We start from the raw sequence: 20,630 nt of genomic DNA, 5'->3' as shown, positions 1-20,630 counted from the left end.
CAGGGCTTCGCAGCGGGGGAGGGGAGAGGAGGTCAGGGCTTCGCAGGGGGGGAGATGAAGGAGGACAGGGCTTCGCAGGGGGGGGAAAGGAGGTCAGGGCTTCGCAGCGGGGGGGAGTGAAGGTCAGGGCTTGGCGGCGGGGGGGAAGGAGGTCAGGGCTTCGGAGTGGGGGGGGGGGGAGGTCAGGGCTTCGCAGGGGGGGAGGAAGGTCAGGGCTTCGCAGGGGGGGGGAGGAAGGTCAGGGCTTCGGAGGGGGGGGGAAGGTCAGGGCTTCGGAGGGGGGGGGGAAGGTCAGGGCTTCGGAGGGGGTGGGAAGGTCAGGGCTTCAATGGGGGGGGGGAAGGTCAGGGTTTCGCGGGGGGGGGGGGGGGGGAAGGTCAGGGTTTCGCGGGGGGGGGGGGGGGGGGTCAGGGTTTCGCGGGGGGGGGGGAGGAGGTCAGGGTTTCGCGGGGGGGGGGGAGGAGGTCAGGGCTTCGCGGGGGGGAGGGAGGAGGTCAGGGCTTCGCGGGGGGGGGGGAGGAAGGAGGTCAGGGCTTCGCGGGGGGGGGGAAGGAGGTCAGGGCTTCGCGGGGGGGGGGGGAAGGAGGTCAGGGCTTCGCGGGGGGGGGAGGAGGTTAGGGCTTCGCGGGGGGGGAAGGAGGTCAGGGCTTCGCGGGGGGGGGGGGGAAGGAGGTCAGGGCTTCGCGGGGGGGGGGGGGGAGGAGGAGGTCAGGGCTTCGCAGCGGGGGGGGGAGGAGGTCAGGGCTTCGCGGGGGGGTGGGGAGGAGGTCAAGGCTTCGCAGCAGCGGGGGTGGGGGGGGGAGGAGGCCAGGGCTTCGCGGGGGGGGGGGGGTGGGGGAGGAAGTCAGGGCTTCGCAGCGGGGGGGGGGGGGGGGAAGGAGGTCAGGGCTTCGCAGCGGGGGGGGGGGGGGAGGAGGTCAGGGCTTCGCAGCGGGGGGGGGAGGAGGTCAGGGCTTCGCGGGGGGGGGGGGGGAGGAGGTCAGGGCTTCGCAGCGGTGGGGTGGGGGGGGGGGGGAGGAGGCCAGGGCTTCGCGGGGGGGGGGGAGGGGGGAGGAGGTCAGGGCTTCGCAGCGGGGGGGGGGGAAGGAGGTTAGGGCTTCGCAGCTGGGGGAGGGGGTCTACGCTTCGCGGGGTGGGGCTTCACAATAGGTCGCGGCAAGGGCTCTGTCGTGCGGAGGCATTTGGTGTAAGGGCTCTGCAGTTGGGGAGCGGATGTGCGGTCCTTGTGGGCTGGTGCTGGAGTCGGTGGCCATTCACTCACTGACCTGGTCGATCTGCAGCTCGAGTTCCTGCAGTTGCTGATCGCTCGCGCCCCGCTCCATCTTCGCCACGAACCCAACTGTCAAATCGCGCGCCCAAACCAACCGTCACACCGCGCGCCCAGCCTGACCCAGCCCGTGCCTGCACCGAGTACAACTCATTTACTTACATTCTGCCCAATTGCTATTGTCTCCGTTTTTGATGTTTATTAAAACATGTGTAGTTTAGGTTAAAGTAATTACTGAGCACCCACTCAGCAAATCTCGTATTCCTGGCGCTTGATTTAATTGTTGTCAGTCACGAACACGATCTTATATATTCAAAAAAATTGAACTCTTGTTGCATTTACACGCCATTTGTTTTTAAACCGGGGTGAGATGAGCAAAAAAGAATTCGTGGCGATGAAGTCGGACTGGCTGTATAAAGGCACCGCTCCCCTATACTGCATTCTGGGATCTGCAGTTTAAATGATGTGGAGATGCCGGCGTTAGACTGGGGTAAGCACATCTGCAGTTTACCCAGAGCTTCTACATAACATCCCCCCACTCCCTCCCCCCCCAGGGGTGAACAGTACTTGGCGTGTTTCAGGATACGGACAGCCAATTTACAGACGAGCTCAGGAGAGCGTTGGAAAATCAAGACTTGGATGTAGCCAAAATAACGTGGATAAAGCATGCAAATGTGTTGAGATCGTGGCCAATGTTGTTAGAAATAGGTGCGAAACTCAAATATTGGTCAATATAATATTGAAAATGAAGTTTTAATATAAACTCGTACAGTCTCCACGTCTCTTTCAAATTAACGACAAATATCTTTAAAAGTACAAGAGTTTTCTTCACTCTGTCTCCATTACTGAGTGTGGAGATGCCGGCGTTGGACTGGGGTGAACACAGTAAGAAGTCTCACAACACCAAGTTAAAGTCCAACAGGTTTATTTGGTAGCAAATACCATTAGCTTTCGGAGCGCTGCCCCTTCGTCAGATGGAGTGGAAATGTGCTCTCAAACAGTGCACAGAATCACAGAAATCAAGTTACAGAATACTAATTAGAATGCGAATCCCTACAGCCAGCCAGGTCTTAAAGATACAGACAATGTAGGAAAGGATGTCCCGAGGCATGTGGGGAAACCATGCAGACGCTACGACAACGGATGAATGAACACCGCTCGACAATCACCAGGCAAGACTGTTCTCTTCCTGTGGGGGAGCACTTCAGCGGTCACGGGCATTCGGCCTTGGATCTTCAGGTAAGCGTTCTCCAAGGTGGCCTTCACAACACACGACAGCGCAGAGTCGCTGAGCAGAAACTGATAACCAAGTTCCACACACATGAGGACGGCCTAAACTGGGATGTTGGATTTATGTCACATTATCAGTAACCCCCCACAGCTTGCCCCCTGGACTTGCAGAATCTCACTAGCTGCTCTGTCTGGAGACAATACACATCTCTTTAACCTGCGTTTAATGCTCCCTCCACCACATTGTCTGTACCTTTAAGACCTGGCTGGTTGTAGGGATTCGCATTCTAATTAGTATTCTGTAACTTGATTTCTGTGCACTGTTTGAGAGCACATTTCCACTCCATCTGACGAAGGAGCAGCGCTCCGAAAACTTATGGTATTTGCTACCAAATAAACCTGTTGGACTTTAACCTGGTGTTGTGAGACTTGTTACTGTGTCCACTACTGAGTTGCAGCCACAGCGATGTTGAGCTCTTCACAAGGCGGATTGTCACCTGTCGGTGACAGTGCTGATACGTCTGGGTATGTGAGCATGCGCAGTGCTGTCGGTGCTCAACGGGACTACATTTTGCAGAGGGCTTTGGATCTTAAGACGCAGGCGCAAAGGACTGGTATTGTGACCCTTCGTTCACGGAGCCGGGGACGAAGGCGGAAGGTTTAGCACGAGGGGGTGGCGGCAATCGAATCGACAGTAGTAAGCGAGGCTCGAGGGGGCTACCTGCAGTGGTCAGCGAGAGAGCTGTGCACCATATTGTTTTCAGTGGCTGACAGGCTCCGGAATGTGGTCGGCGGGCTACCGGTGTAGACCACAAGGTAAAAGGCCCCTCCCCTGGCACAGCAGAAGTGCTAAAACTACCTGACATTTAAATCGTAGCGTGCCACGCATGTATTTTTAAAGTAATTTAAATAAGCTCAGTCAAGAGTCATTCCGGTACTGAAGACCACCCAGTCAATAACGGCTTTCTGAACAATCCAGTCAGTCCTATTGCCCCGCTATAGGTAGCCTCAACAATTCATGTCCTTCGTGTCCAGTCAATTTCCTTTTAAAATCATTGGTCTCTATATCCATCAGCCTCTTAAATGTAAAGTTTTATGTGATTACTGTTCTGCGAAAAAGTTGTTCTTTGCATCTCTTGTCCAAAACTTTAAATCTATGCCTCATTAGTACTTGTGCTAACAGGTAATGGGCAGAGGGGGTTCGTTTACATCTGTTGTATCGGGTGCATCTCTATCTGCAGAGATTGATTTCCCCCAATCTTCATAACAGCACCAACTAATCCAACCTATCTTGTAGCTAAATCCCTGATCCTTGGAACCATTTTGGTAAATCTCCTCTGCACCCTTTCAAAGACCTTCACGCCCTTCCAAAAGTGGTGACCAGAGCTGGATGCAGTACAATGGTTATGGCTTAGCCAAAGCTTTATACACATTCAGCATAATTTTGCTGTTTTGTACTTGGTATTTCTGTTTATGAAGCCCAAGATCCCATAAGTTTTACTAATTGCTCACTCAATATGTCTAACCAACTTCATAAATCAATTAACTTGAAGCTTCGGGTTCCTCTAGCCCTATACACTGGAAAAATGCCTTTGAGTCGATTGTGCCTTCCTTACCCCTTCTGCCAAAATGCCTTGTCTCTGTGTTAACTTTCATCTGCCAATTCTGTGCATATTTTTGTCCTGTTACATTTGAGTGCTATTGTCCTCACTTTCCATTGTTTTTCAAATTTGTTTATGTTGACATATTTTGAAATTATACTCAGTATTCCAATATGCAAGTCATTGGTATATATAAAAAAAACAGTGGTTCTGGCATTGACTGTTGGGACTATCATTGTCCACCATCCTTAGTCTGAAGCCTTTTATCTGCTACAATACTTTGTCAAACACTTTCTTAAAATTCAAATACACAACATCCATTGAATTCTCTTCAACTTTGTTTGGTGCTTCATCAGAAACCACAGATTAATCAAGCCTGAACTTCCTGTTACAAATCTACACATGTTTTATTTAAATTACTTAAACCTCTTCAATTGTATGTTGATTTTTTTTCCCCTGATCATTGTTACTAAAGTATTACCCACCATTTGTGATAAATTATCTGGCCTGCTGTTACTGGGAATGTCTTCACATCTTTTCTTGGATAGGTGTCACAAATGCTACTGTCCCAAGTTCTAGCATCTCCCCCTGTATCTAGGGAAGATTATGGTAATCTCTTCTGCTCCCTCTTTCTTCAAGAACCTGAGATGCAAGCCATCTGGGCCAGGTGACTTGTCTACTCTTAAGCATGGCCAATCTTTCCAGTGTGCCCTGCCTATTGATTTTCATTCCATCCATTACCTCTAACATCTCCACTTCTATCAATATTTTATCAGTATTCTCTGCCTTATTAAGCATAGATACTAAGTATTCTAGCCTTTCCTTCTGCCTCTAAACATATATCACTGTTTATACCAAATGGGTCCCACCCCACCTCTTAGTACCTACTTGCAATTTACATTCCGGTAGAATACTTTTGGGTTCCTTTTTTTGTTAACTGGCATTCTATTCTTATATTCTCCCTGGAGTCTTATTCTTCTTCAATTCCCCTCTTAACTTAGTATATTTAGCTTTGTTCTTGCTTGAGAATTCACCTGATGTGCATTTTGATTTGACTTATTTTCTATCTCCCTGGTCATCCAAGAAACTTTGGCTTTGATCCTTCTGTCTTTTTCCTCATTTGTTTGAATACACCTAGCCTCTACCATGCTGTACCCAAAACATCTCCTTAAAGGTCATCCATTGCCCCATTATAATTTTTCTGTCAGTCTTTGGTTCCGTTTTATCCTGGCTAAATCCCCTCATCCTATTAAGTTGACCTTCTTCCAATTTAGACATTCTACTTTTAATTATTCCTTGTTCTTCTCCATCACTAGTCTAAATCTTATGATATAATCATTACTTTAGTCTAAATGTTCTCCATGGGCAATTGTTCCACTTGGCCCAACTTATTGCCCAGCACCAGATCCAACAATGCTCTTTTCCTCATTTGGAGGGCTGAAAACGTACTGTTCAAGGAAGTTCTCTCGAATATTTTTCAGAAGTTCCTCTGCCCTCCTTACCCTTTACTCTTAACATTATCCCAATGAATGTTTGGGTAGTTAAAATCCTCAAATGTCACCGCATGATAGTTCTGACGTTTTCCTGCAGGTTTGTTCCATCATCTCTCCCTCTTACAATTTGGTGGCTTATAGAATACCCTCAGTACTGTGACCATACCTTTTTTGCTTCTCACTTTCCAACATGCCTTTCCTGATTGATACAGTCTCCCACCTCCCTTTTCTTCCTTTTCTATCTTTTGTGAACACTTTGTACCTCTGAATATTAATGCTATTAGATCAAATTTCCAAATGGCTATTTGTGCTTGTAGTTCACCAATCTTATTCATCATACTTTGCGTTTACATGCGTGCATTTTAAACCTGTACTGTATTCTTCATAGCCTTCTTAGTCTGCTCCTTTCTAATGTGTTTATTTTATTATTAGTGTCACAAGTAGGCTTACATTAACACTGCAATGAAGTTACTGTGAAAATCCCCTAGTTGGACCTAAAAAGCATAGAACACTGTATCTCTAAATATTCCAGCATCTGTTCGGATACACAGAGGGAGAAAATAGCATGGCCAATGCACCTAATCAGCGCATCTTTCGGACTGTGGGAGGAAACCGGAGCACCCGGAGGAAACCCATGCAGACATAGGGAGAATGTGCAGAGTCTGCAAAGGCAGTGACCCAAGCTGTGAATCAAACCCGGGTCCTTGTCACTTTGAGGCAGCAGTGCTAACCACTGTGCTATTGTGCCGCCCATAAAACAATGGTGCCCAATGTAGTGCTGCTTTCTTCTCGAATACTACCCAGCGCTTTTACTTTGTGTACTTTTATTCCTGTTTTCTACCTCAATAGTATCCATCCCTTACTAAATTAGTTTATTTAATCTGTCATCATAGCTTAACCTTTGGAGTCCTGGTGTTCTAATAAATCTAGAATGTACTCTTTTTAAGGCAAATTTATCCTTCCTAAAATATGGTGCATAGAACTGCTCTCAGTGCTCCAGATCTGGTCCAATTACGGATTTCCTACAACTGCAGCATGATTTCTATCCCTTTGTATTCAGTCCTCTAGATTATGAAGAACAGCATTCCGTTTACGTTTTGATTATTTTTGTGCCTTAATATTTTAATGATCTAAGTACATCGTCCTTCAGTTTCTTTGGACCTCCATTTTTCTAGCTTCTCACCATTTAGAGATACAGTGTTCTATGCTTTTTAGGTCAAAGGTAGATGATCCCATGTTTGCCTACATCAAAATTAATTTGTCACAGTTTACCCATTCACCTTAATGCATCGATATTTCTTTGTAATTTAGCATTTCAATTTGATGGCACCGCTTGCAATACCCTACCATCATTGTGTCATCAGCAAATATGGATAAGCTGCCTTCTATCCAACCATTTAAATCATTAATACAGTGGAGGCACAACACATATCCTTGTGGAACACTGCTCATCAGAACCTGCCAATTGGAGTACCTGCTTATCCTGTCTCCTATGCTTCAAGTTCTGAACCATGTCAATTTTCTTTCTGTTCCATGAGCTTCGATTTTAGCTAACAGTCTCTTCATAGAAACCCTACAGTGCAGAAGGAGGCCATTCGGCCCATCGAGTCTGCACCGACCACAATCCCACCCAGGCCCTACCCCCACATATTTACCCGCTAATCCCTCTAACCTATGCATCCCAGGACTCTAAGGGACAATTTTTAACCTGGCCAATCAACCTAACCCGCACATCTTTGGACTGTGGGAGGAAACCGGAGCACCCGGAGGAAACCCACGCAGACACGAGGAGAATGTGCAAACTCCACACAGACAGTGACCCGAGCCGGGAATCGAACCCGGGACCCTGGAGCTGTGAAGCAGCAGTGCTAACCACTGTGCTACCGTGCCGCCCCACATTCCTCTATCTACTTCAATCAAGATCTTAAAAAAAAAATAATGTTTTGCTGCTCATGACCTGCCCTTTACAAACCATACTGACTCTCATAAAAGCAAATTACTGCAGATGCTGGAATCTGAAGCCAAAAGAGCTGACATTTCGAGTCCAGATGACCCTTTGTCAAAGCTTTGACAAAGGGTCATCTGGATTCAAAGCGTCAGCTCTTTTCTCTCCTCACAGATACTGCCAGCCCTGCTGAGATTTTCCAGCATTTTCTCTTTTGGATACTGACTCCCAAATAAGCTGAAAACATTTGAGGTGTTTTAAGTTGTAGCAACCTCCTGACAACGGATGTTAGACTAACTGATCTATAAACAACAGGCTGACGTGTATAATTTTCCAAACTAAAGAAAAGGTTCTCATATTGAGAGATGGGTAAGTTTAGAATTAAGGAGTTCCTTTAAACCACTGAAATCAAAACCATCTGGTCCTGTTTTGCCACACTTTACTGCCATTAGAGACACAGAGTAGGATTTTCCAACTGCACTTTGCCTGAGATCAACAGACCGTTGCATGGTCTGCCTCCGTCCGCTACGATTCCTAGGATGGGAAAATTCTGTCTATAGATTTTTACAGCACAGAAAGTCTACAGCCCATTGTGTCTGCACTGGCCATCAAGCATCTATCTACTCTAGTCCTATTTTCCAGCACTTGGTCTGTAACCTTGTATCCAATGGTGTTTTGAGTGCTCATCTAAAGGCTTCTTAAATATTTTGAAGGTTCCCGCCTCTGCCACTCTTTCAGGCAGTGAGTTCCAGATTCCCACCAAAAGATTTTTCCTTAAATCTATGCCCCTGATTATTGACTCCTCTACTAAGGGGAAAAGTTTCTTCCTATCTATCCTATTCATGTCTTTCATATTTTTGCTTCAATTTTCAATCAAAGGCAGCATGAAATAAATAAAATTCAATTAGGAAGATGTGAGGAGAAACTTTTTTACCCAGAGGGTGGTGACAGACAGTCTGGAATGCGCTGCCTGGGAGGGTGGTAGAGGCGAGTTGCCTCATGTCTTTTAAAAAGTACCTGAATGAGCACTTGACATGCCATAACATTCAAGGCTATGGGCCAAGTGCTGGTAAATGGGATTAGGTGGGAGGTCAGGTGTTTTACATGTGTCGGTGCAGACACACTTCTGCACTGTTATCATTCTAGGAGAACGTTTTCTGATTTTAATAGTGCAGTGAGTGTGTGTCTGTAATGCTTTCATCTTTTGTGTGCCTGGTTGAAAACAGTTACACTCATCATTCATCCTGCTGCAGTTTCCCCACTGTTTCAGACAAGGACAAGCACCTGCGGTTTACAAAAGTACAATACCATTGTACGATAGATTTATGCTTAACGTGCAGGATCAGGAAGAATGTTTGAAATGTATTAGTGAGAGTACATGCCATGAAGTTGCTGCAGGACAGGGTAAGGATTACACTCATGTAGTATTGAAGGCCACTTGAGCTTTATTTAATATTGGTCTGTTTTTTTAAGTTTAAGATTGCATTTACTCAGATTGCAGATAGAAATTTGGAAACGTTTTGCAAAAGTTTAGCAGCAGAATTTGCTGGTACAGTAAGCAAATATTCTGTGTATCGCATTCACGTGCAGTAAATTGCATGTAGAAAGAATTATTTTCTCTATTGTTCATACTATCTGCCTATCATGGCCTGACAGGCTTTCAATACACTTCATACTTAAATTTCACTATCTTGGAAACTAGGTAATTTACATATCCCCTTCCCCAAACAGACTTTGAAATTGACATGATTTTAAGAATATAAATAGTGAGAGAATGGTTCTTTTTGCTGTTAAATTGACAATCACTGGAGGAATTAAGGTTGTTGAAACAGTAACATGTTCCATTACTATGAGGGAAAGTCAGTTAACATCAGTTACTTCATAAGGAAACCTCACTGAACCTGTGCCACCTTTCAATTAGAATAAATCAAGATTTAGTTGTACTTACATGATAAGGTTTCCCTATGGAGTGCTCTTTCAGGAATTTTTCACAGGAGCTGCACAATGAATGCAGTCAATGGTCACCGATTCAAAAGGCTTTGCTTGGTGACTGATCAATATCTTAGCACCAGTTTAGTTCCCTAACCCTATATGCTTACTCAATAGGAAGCCATCAGTCTGAATCTGCAAATTCTACCCCAGCATTTGGAGAGACTGTTCGGGATTTCATAGCCCTTTGTATGAAAATGTGTCTCCTGATTTAGTTCCTAATGGCATAGCTTAAATTTAACATTGCATCACCCTTATGGATACCCCAACCGTATCAATCTACTAAACATCACTAAAGTGATGGAAGGGAGTCATCGATAGTTCTGTTAAGTAACACTTGCTTAGCAACAACCTGCTGACTGCTGCTCAGTTTGTGTTCTGCCAGAACCATTCAGTTCCTGACCTCATTACTGCCTTAGTTCAAATATGGACAAAAGTACTGAATTCCAGAGGTGAGGTGAGATGAGAGTAACTGCCCTTAAAAAGGCTTTGACAAAAGGTCATCTGGACTCGAAGCATCAGCTGTTTTCTCTCACTGCAGATGCTGCCAGACCTGCTGAGATTATGCAGCATTTTCTCTTTTCACTTGAAAAGGCAGCATTTGACTGAGTATGGAATCAAGGAGCTCCAGCAAAATTGGAATCAATGGGAATCAGGGGGAGAAATCTTCCCTTGTTCGAGTCATGCTTAGTACAAAGGAAGGTGGTTGTCATTGAGGTCGACTATCTCAGTTGCAGGACAACTCTGCAGAAGATCCTCAGTGTTTTGATTAATAAAGGGACAGGACTGGCAGCTAAATGTTCCGGGATATAGGTGTTTTAGGCGAGACAGAGGGGAAGGCAAGCAAGGTGGGGGGGTTGCAATACTGGTTAGTGAACATATTCCAGCTGTACAGAGGACGAACACCTTGGAAGAGGCACTGTAGGTAGAATTCAGAAACAGGAAAGGGGCAGTCACAACAGCCCACGGGAAGTTAAAGAATGGATATGTAAGCAGATTTTGGACAGATGCAGAAGTAATAGGGTTGTTGTAGTGCTTAATTTTCCTCCTATTGACTGGAATCTCTTGGGGCTATGGGGCCGGATGGTGAGGAATTTAAATGTGTCCAGGAAGGTTTTTTGAAACAATATGTAGATAGTCTGACTAGAGAGGGGGCGATTCTGGACCTGGTACTAGGGAATAAGCCTGGCCAGGTCATTAAAGTTGCAGTGGGGGAACAAGTGGCGAATAGTGATCACAGTTCTGTAAGTTTTTGGATTCTCATGGAAAAGGACAAGTGTTGTCCTAGGGTTGGGTGTTAAAACTGGGGAAAGGCTAACCACAGCCGGATTAGGCAGGAATTGGAGGCTGTTGTTTGGGAGAGGCTGAGGATAAATCCACATCTGGCATGTGGGAGTCTTTTAAAGAGCAGTTGATTGGTGTGCAGGTCAGGCATGTGCTTGTGAAAAGGAAGGTCAGGAAAGAGAAGATTCGGGAACCGTGGATAAACAGGGAAATTGCGAGTCTAGTCGGAAAGAAAAAGGATGCATCCATGAGGTCTTGGCAACTAAAAACAAATGAAGCACTTGAAGAATACAGGGAAAGTAGAAAAAACTCAAACAGGGTGTTAGGAGGGCAAAAAGGGTCACAAAATGTCTTTGGCAGATAGGATTAAGGAGAATCCCATGGCATTTTATACATATGTTAGGAACAGGAGGGTAGCTAGAGAAACAGTTGGTCCACTCAAAAAGACAAAGGAGGCAAATTATGCATAGAACCAAAGGAAGTAGGTGAGATCCTTAATGAGTACTTTGCATCGGTATTCACAAAGGAGAGGGACACATTGATTGCTGGTGTCTTGGAGGGGTATGTAAACCCTCTAGAGCACGCCCCCATTATGAGGGACTAGGCGTTAGGTATATTAAAAAGCGTTAAGGTAAACAAATCCCCACGGCCTGATGGTATCTATCCTGGATTACTGAGGGAGACAAGTGAGGAAATTGCTGGGCCTCTAACAGAAATCTTTGTTTTCTCATTGGTCACAGGTGAGGTCCCTGAGGATTGGAGGATAACCAATGTTGTCCCTTTATTTAAGAAGAGTAGCAAGGATAACCTGGGTAATTATAGGCCAGTGAGCTTGACGTCAGTGATAGTGAAACTGTTGAAGAAGATTCTTAGGATTATACACATTTGGAACTGAATGTTCTTATTAGCAACCGACAGCTTGGTTTTGTATGAGGGAGGTCTTGTCTCACTAATTTGATTGAGTTTTTTGAGGAAGTGATAAAAATGATGGACAAAGGGCTGTGGATGTTGTCTACATGGACTCTACTAAAGCATTTTACAAGGTCCCTCATGGTAGGTTGGCATAAAACATTAAATCACACAGGATCAAGGGTGAACTAGCCAGATGGATTCAGAACTGGCTTGGCCATAGAAGACAGAGAGTAGCGGTGGAAGGGTGTTTTTCTGAATGGAGGTCTGTAACTAGTGGTGTTCACAGTAAGAAGTTTAACAACACCAGGTTAAAGTCCAACAGGTTTATTTGGTAGCAAAAGCCACACAAGCTTTCGAAGCTCTAAGCCCCTTCTTCAGGTGAGTGGGAATTCTGTTCACAAACCGAGTTTATAAAGACACAGACTCAATTTACATGAATAATGGTTGGAATGCGAATACTTAAAACTAATCAAGTCTTTAAGAAACAAAACAATGGGAGTGGAGAGAGCATCAAGACAGGCTAAAAAGATGTGTATTGTCTCCAGACAAGACAGCCAGTGAAACTCTGCAGGTCCACGCAACTGTGGGCGTTACAAATGGTGTGACATGAACCCAATATCCCGGTTGAGGCCGTCCGCGTGTGTGCGGAACTTGGCTATCAGTTTCTGCTCAGCGACTCTAGTGGTGTTCCGCAGGGGTTAGTGCTGCGACCTCTGTTGTTTGTAATATATATATAAATGACTTGGAAGAAAACGTAACTGGTCTGATTAGCAAGTTTGTGAATGGAACTAAGATTGCTGGAGTTGCGGCTAGTGATGAAGATTGTCAGAGAATACACAGGATTATAGATAGGCTGGAAAATTGGGCGGAAAAATGGCAGATGGAATTTAATCCGGACAAATACAAGGTGGTGCATTTTGGTAGATCCAATTCGGGTGGGAGTTATAAAATAAATGGCAGGAGCATAAACACACACACATCTTGGAGTACAGGTCCACAGATCCTTAAAAGTGGCAGCACAGTTGAAAAAGCATTTGGCATGCTTGCCTTCACCGCCGAGGCATCGAGTATAAAAATTGGCAAATTATATTACCGTTATATAAAACGTTGGCTAGGCCACATTTGGAATACTGTGTCCAATTATGGTTGCCACACTACCAGAAGGACATGGTGGCTTTGGAGGGAGTACAGAAAAGGTTTACCAGGATGTTGCCTGACATTAGCTATGAAAAGAGATTGAATAAACTGGGATTGTTCTCCCTGGAAAGACGGAGGCTGAGGGGCGACCTGATAGAAGTTTATAAAATTATGGAGAGGCATGGATAAGATGAACAGCTGGAAGTTTTTTCCCAGGGAAGAAATGAAAATCACAGGGGGGCACAAGTTCATGGTAAGGAGGGAAAGGTTCAGTAGAGATGCGAGAGGTAAGATTTTTTACACGGAGGATGGTGGGGGCCTGGAATGCACTGCTCAGTGAGGTGGTTGAGGCAGATATGTTAACGACATTTAAGACTTATCTGGATAGGCACATGAACAGGCGGGGCATAGAGGGATACAGGCAATTGGTCTAGGTAGGACAATGTGATCCGCACAGGTTTGGTGGGCCGAAGGGCCTGTTCCTGTGTTGTACTGTCCTTTGTAATGTCCTTGGCCTAACCATCTTAGAATCATAGATCATCAGCTGCTTCATCAATTGGTCAGGTCTGTCTCTGACGAAGCGTTGACTTGTTTCCATTCTGCAATTCTCCCGTTGCTCTTCATTGAATACATTATTGCTTTAAGACTGTCAACTTTTATTTCAGCTATTAATATTTGCTGGTTCTATGTATTTGAAGTCTTGGTGCGAATCCTGGCCTCCTTTTTTAACCTTTAAAGTTCTCTTCTACTGGCAGAAAGCCCTTCTAGTGATCTCTGCAACTTTTTTTCTTTCCTTTGATTGCATGGACAGTCTGTTCTCTTTCCTCCCCCTGATGTGTCAGTTTCCATTGGGAGGGGGGGGGTGACGGTCGTCACTCTTTTCCCCCCCCCTTTGCAGGCTGTGCTGTTTTCGGGAGCCTAGCGTCTCAACCTCTTCATTTTGCAATGCTTTCGGGACAGTTCCTGCAGGCCCCTGGGGCATTTACTCCTAAAACACTGCTCCCTGTGATCTATTTTCTTCTTTCTTCAGCATTTTCTCTTTTTTTTAAACTTGAGTCCCACTTTTCCTTCAACCCAAAATCACAGCTCATGCTTCTGTTTTTTCCCTGCTATTTATTTCTAAACTCCTGGACTGTACCGACCAATCCAGGCTGGTTCCATGTCCGCCCCACGGTCTGGCAATAACTTAATATCTCACTGGGTCTATTCGCCCAAAGACTGGTGTGTATCTTTTTTTCCTTCAGACTTTGATGAAAACAGGATACTCACAAGTGTCAGGCCACAGGCAGTGTTCCCATAATCTATTTTATTCTCACCACCAATGTAATGTTACACGCTCACAGACTTTGTCAGGAACGCAAAAGATATTTACTGACGGGGAAAAAGTTTACAGTGCCCGGCAGTCCCCAGCTGCGCTGGAGCAGCCAAACACCCAGTCCGTACATGTCTGATGCTTTCTGCCCAAGATAAGACTTCACCCCTTGGGTCCCAGTTGGTCTGTCAAGCCAGGTGACCTTCTTCTGCTGTGTTGCTTTTAAAGAGACAATCACCACAATTGCTATCTAGAGGGATAAGGGCAGCAGGTACATGGGAACTCTGTCACCTGGAAGTTCCCTTCCGTGACTCGCCATCCTGACTTGGAAATATATCACCATTCCTTCACTGTCACTGGGTCAAATCCTGGAACTCTCTCCCTAACAGCACTGCGCATACCTATACCACATGGACTGCAGCGCTTCAAGGAGACAGCGGACTACCACCTTCTCGAGGGTAATTAGGAACGTGCAACCAATGCTGGCCTTACCAACAACACGCACATCCCCACGAATTAATTATTTTAAAAATCTGACTGTCCACAACCTGCTCTGCTATGTTTTGTCATAAATTACTTGTGTTATTTGTATCTAGTTTTTTGTTTGTACGTTTTTTTCATTTTCTACACAACAAATGTGCACTAAGCAATGGATGAAACGTTTAAATACTTGGCTACGTCAAACTTCCACTACAAATACTGAAGTTAAAAGGGTAGCCACTCTTTCCACTTTGCACCAAATTCCTGACTAGCTGGCTGGCCAGCGATTGGGAGATCGGCAGTGCGGGGCCACTGTGCATGCGCCAATCCCCGCTATAACAGATCAGCACATGCACAGTGGCCCGCTCAGCATTATGCTGCCGACTCTTCCAGCGGGAATAAACGAACCCCCCTGATTTTCAATGTGAATTTCTCTGAGGCATTCTGCAGTGCTCAGTGTGGGAGATTCATTTTGAAATTCCCACTGAAAAAAACAGGGGGAGTTATTCCAGTTTTTACGCAAATTCGGCACTTAGAATTTCTTTGTGAGAATCCCAGCCCTTATTTTTTGCTCTACACCTCTAGTAATTAAGCCAGGGATCCCATATATTTATTCAACAACCTTTTCAAGTCATTTTACCAGCTTCAAAGATTCACCCCCAGTTCTCTCCTTTATTTCATTTTGCCTTGCCTCCTCATTACTAACAGAATCTGTCACTTCACACTTCTCAGCACTAAATTTCATTTGCCATACATCTGCCTATTTAATTAGTCTGTCTATATCCTCAAGTCGGTTACTACCCTCCTCATTCACTGTTTGCAACATGTCATCCAATACTTTTGAAATTATGCCCTGGATACATAAATCCTTCACATTAACATATCAAAAAGAGCAGAGATTCTAAGATCTCTGGGAAAAACCATTGCATGCTTCCCTCCAATCTGAAAAACAACTGCGTCCTTTTTTCTGTTTATTTTAATCTGCATAGCTTTAATAGTCCAAAGAGCTTGAACTTTGGATGTCCATCCTTTTTGCCTACCAATTTTTGTTCAGTTAATCTGGGCTCGATCTGTACTTGAACTCAGCGAAATCAGCCATACTTCATTCTTGTATTTTTATGCTTTATTGTTCCTTGGCCTTTTCTGTAACTGTTCAAAACCTGACCATATTATGATCACTGTTTTCCCCCCAAATGTTTCCTCACTGAAACATGCTTCATTTGCTCCATTTCATTCCCCAGAACAAGATTCAGCACTGCCTTTTGGGCTGGAAACACACTGATCGTAAAAGTTCTCTTGTACACATTCGGGAATTACTGTTGTTTTGCTCCTTTACATTGTTACCATTCTGGTTTATATTAGGGTAATTCAGATTCTCCATTATCAGCTTGCTATTTATTTGCCTGCACATTTGCTCCACTATCTTTTTCCCACTTTGGCTTATTGTATATACCCAGTAGTTAAAAACTCCTCTTGTTATTCCTTAATTCTAATCAAATAGTCTCTTTGACCCCTCAACTACATTATCTCTTTCCGGTGATGTGATTGAAAGTGGGAGGTTTTTGAAAGTTATTTTCAGTGCTTCTCTCTGCCTAATGCCTGGACAAATGTAGGGTAAAGGTTGAGGGCATCAGATATGGAGCCAGTGTAAACAGCCTGCTTACCACAAAATTATCAAAAACCATAAGGGCAATACCTACTGCACACACATACTGTGGTGTACAAATAGATATTTTGAAAGCTACAATTAAACAAAATATCATTTAAATCATTACTAAGGCAATATTTCATAAAATACATATCCTAACATCTGCATATTTGAACTTTGGAGTCCAAAGAAAACATTTGTTATCACACTACTCTGATTGAAAGTGTCAAAGGTTAGTGTTACTGTCTGACTTTTAAGTTGGTATTGTTGCATTTCAGAATGAATAATTTTGAACTCAACAGTGGGTACAAGAACAACTATATGTTTTTATTTTCTTCATGTAGATTTTAAACAAATCAAAAACTTATTTGTTCTCCAGTGAAATGATTCAATGTTTGAACTGGCTATCCTGCATTTTATTTGTACTTGGAAGGAGAATTACTGAAATACCTAGAATACTGATAATTTACTTGGAATGTGCCTTGTTTTTGCAATGACTGTCAATATATTCGCAGTTCAAGCAAAAAAATTAAATTGATTTGAAGTTTTGACAAGTAAATTCAGTAATGCCCAGCAATCCGGCTATGTGGGGGCCTTGCCCCCCACATGGGGAGGGGGGGGAGGAGGTGGAAAGAGTGCAAGGGCGGCAGGGAAGAGAGAGAGGAGAAAAGACAAAGTGCCTCTGACATAAAGATTCAGAATTTTATGTAGCATGAGATTTCCCAGTTCACCACATTGGAAGAAACTCCTCCAAATAGCGGGATATTCCAGCTTTGACAAAGGGTCATCTGGACTCAAAATGTCAACTCTTTTCTCTCCTTATAGATGCTGCCAGACCTGCTGAGATTTTCCAGCATTTTCTCTTTTGGTAGCGGGATATTCCCTTTAGGGAGGCGGGTGGACGATAGAGTTGGGCTCGCTGCTCTGGGACACAAATCTGAGGCAGTCACATGGGCTTCCAAGAGCCAAGGCAGGATCTTTTAAAGGGTCCATTATTGTACTCTGGACTTTGTCCTAGTTGTTTTGTTAATTTTGGATCTATCGGAAATGGGGTCGATCCAGGTCACGTCTGCCATGTTTGAAGGTCCACAGAATTTCCATGACTCCCTTGTGATAACACGGAAGAAATGTATTTTTATCACGTTTCTTTTAAGGGGTATGTTTGAAAGTCAGCTCTGTTTTATATGGTGCCAATTTGTCTGGGCAGGAAGCCGCTCAAGTGTTGAGACTGCAGGATAATGACTGATTTTAGCTAGAATCATAGAAACCCTACAGTGCAGAAGGAGGCCATTCGGCCCATCGAGTCTGCATCGACCACAATCCCACCCAGGCCCTACCCCACGTATTTACCCGCTAATCCCTCTAACCTACGCATCTCAGGATTCTAAGGGGCAATTTTTAACCTGGCCAATCAACCTAACCCGCACATCTTTGGACTGTGGGAGGAAACTGGAGCACCCGGAGGAAACCCACGCAGACACGAGGAGAATGTGCAAACTCCACACAGACAGTGACCCGAGCCGGGAATCGAACCCGGGACCCTGGAGCTGTGAAGCAGCAGTGCTAACCACTGCGCTACCCCAAGCTAGGAATCTTTTTTTAAATAGAGCTAATGCTTTTTTGTTTACTTGGGTTTCCCTGGGGTTTCTGAGGTAAGGTTTTGATTGGGTTGGTTGTCAGTTATGTGATTAATGGGAGGAGCTAAGTTTGAGTATTGACTGTTTTAGTTTTATTTTTAAAGTCGAGCATTTGCTGACTCTCGCTCTTTCTCTCTCTCTAAGAGGAATATTGCTTGAATTCAAACTAATCGAGATAGATTAGCAGTTTAGAATTGTATTTTGTCATGTTTAAGTATTGTTCAAATGTTAAGCTGTAAACTGTATTGTTAAATTTTGTTCTGATAAAAAACACTCGTTTGTCAGTAGAATCACACCTGGAGTGAAACACCTTATCCTCACAAAATGCCAAAATGGAAAACTGTGGGAGGTCTAGTCTGGCTTCATAATATACTTTGTGTTCCTGATCCGTACCCTGAAAATCCAGATCAAAGCCTTAAAGAAAATTGTATTAAATGAAAAATGATTGCAGTTAATCAATGGTTATAGTTACTTAAACCTGTGTTTAATTTTTTTTTTTTAATTGTATTTAAATATTGTTCTCAACTCTTGGATAATGTCTTACTTAGTGAGAATTGTAGGTGGGCTCTGAGAGAGGAAAGATGAGTGCAGAACCTTGTTAGGTCAGTAAGGTGACTTCTGGTATACGGGTACATATGATGTGTTCTGTAATTTAACACCAAGCCCAGATTCTCTACTCAACATTCTTGTGTCAGCTAATAGCATGACTAATCCACCAGGTTAGGTGAATTAGTCATGGTAAATACGCAGGGTTGGGCCTGGTTAAAATGCTCTTTCAGAGTCGGTGCAGACTCAGTGGGCTGAATGGCCTCCTTCTGCACTGTTCTATGGTTAATATTGCATTCTTGACACAGCTTTTGAGTCTGCACCGACTCCCCTGAAAGAGCATTTTAACAAGGCCCAACCCTGCGTATTTAACAAGGTGTATTTACCATGACTAATCCATCTAACCTACAAATCTTTGGACACTAAGGGGCAATTTAGCATAGCCAATCTATCTGACCTGCACATCTTTGGACTCTGGGAGGAACCAGAACACCCGCAGGAAACCCACACAGATGCAGGGAGAACCTGCAAACTCCATATAGTCATCCAAGAGTGGAACTGAACCCAGGCTCCTAGCATTGTGAGGTAGCAGTGCTGACCACTACCATTCTTTAAGATAATTGTGTGAAATACATTAGTTAAAGAACTGTATTTTAATTTGCTTTTCTTCTACAGTGCACAGGTGTCTACATGTTTTGAAAACTGTTCAGAAGGAATCTCTTTCATCCTTGGTGTGTACTAAAAGATGTGTTTCCTCCTCTTCAATATCCCGTATCACTACACACTACACAATCCACCCTCGGGATAAAGATCCAAGATGGGAAGGTAACTGTCAAGGATGTTGGATTATTACACTGGAAATTTCCTTGGGTTCAGTGTCATCAGTAACACTGAAAAAGTAGATCTTGTGTCCCTATAATCTGAAATTTGTCCTTCTCTGTCCAGTATAATGACAAATGATAATAGCATGATCAAAGTGGTAATAGCAAACTCTTACTCTGTATATTAGCTGCAGAAACATATCAGTTACCGCTGTATGATTTATCTCCTCATGAACAGCAAATAAGCACCCCAGTAAAACACTGTAGCTAATATATACAGATAATATAATGAGAATATATCTTTCATTGCATTTCTCAATACTAAGAAAAATAATAACTCAACTCCCTTTTTGACTAAACAGCGTTTAACCATAAGTTTGTTTATTTTTAACCTCCAACAAGACTGCTATAATCCAGAATAGTCTAATGCTGCCAGAACTTTAAAACTACAGTACTCCGTAAGATGGTAAATTACAAATATGCTCTCTGTCTTTTTGTATGTTATGACTCTTAGAGAACTTCCATTTAATTCTGTAGATGAAGTCTGCACGTCAAGCTGGCAATCAGGATTCCAGCTAATAAGGGCCTTTCTTTTTTTCCCAATGAACTCTGAAGGTTTTTCCTGAAGGCAATGCAATCATTGCTTAATAATTGCATAAGATGTTTGGTGATCAATATGTTGGTACTGTAATGATACTGTGCCTTTAAGGGATATGTTTAGAATTCAGCTGTTTTGGTGTCGATTTTTTTTTTTGCAAACTAGGCACCTCACAGGCTGAGACTGCAGGATAATGATTGATTTTAGCTAGGGGTGTGTTTGTTATAATCTGCCAGGGGGAATTAGTTCAAATCGTAGAGTGTTCGCTTTGCATGAGAGATAGTGAGATCGATGCCTACTTTCTCCACTTTGATTTTGGGATGGCACAGTAACACAGTGGTTAACACTACGCTGGTTAGCACTGGTGCCTCACAGCTCCAGGGACCCAGGTTCGATTCCCAGCTTTGGTCACTGTGCAGAGTCTGTATGTTCTCCCAGTGTCTGCATGAGTTTCCTCCGGGTGATCCGGTTTCCTCCCACAGTCCGACAGACATGCTGGTTAGGTGCATTGGCCATGCTAAATTCTCCCTCGGTGTACCCAAACAGGTTCCAGCGTGTGGCGACTGGGGGATTTTCACAGTAACTTCATTGCAGTGTTAATGTAAGCCTACTTGTGAAACTAATAAATAAACTTAAAATTAATGCATTTTTCCTCTGAGTTTTCAGAGTAAGGGTTCGATTTAGGTTGATTCACAAAGTCATGTACTTAAAGGAAGGAGCTAAGCTTACA

At 44.0% G+C, this 20,630-nt stretch overlaps 1 protein-coding gene across 1 annotated transcript in view; it reads left to right on the top strand.

The window, feature by feature from the left end:
- The first annotated feature begins 3,090 nt into the window (after positions 1–3,090).
- etfdh (electron transfer flavoprotein dehydrogenase) overlaps positions 3,091–20,630 on the top strand; it is a 59,122-nt gene continuing 41,582 nt past the window's right edge. The window contains exons 1-2 of the mRNA XM_078211930.1: positions 3,091–3,313; positions 19,157–19,306. Coding sequence (XP_078068056.1) covers positions 3,280–3,313; positions 19,157–19,306 — 184 coding nt within the window. The 5' untranslated portion in view covers positions 3,091–3,279. The remainder of the gene's footprint in view (positions 3,314–19,156; positions 19,307–20,630) is intronic.

This window comes from Mustelus asterias, chromosome 1 (assembly GCF_964213995.1).
Source record: "Mustelus asterias chromosome 1, sMusAst1.hap1.1, whole genome shotgun sequence".
In the NCBI taxonomy this organism is placed as follows: Eukaryota; Metazoa; Chordata; class Chondrichthyes; order Carcharhiniformes; family Triakidae; genus Mustelus; species Mustelus asterias.
This window is presented reverse-complemented; position numbering and strand designations above follow the sequence as displayed.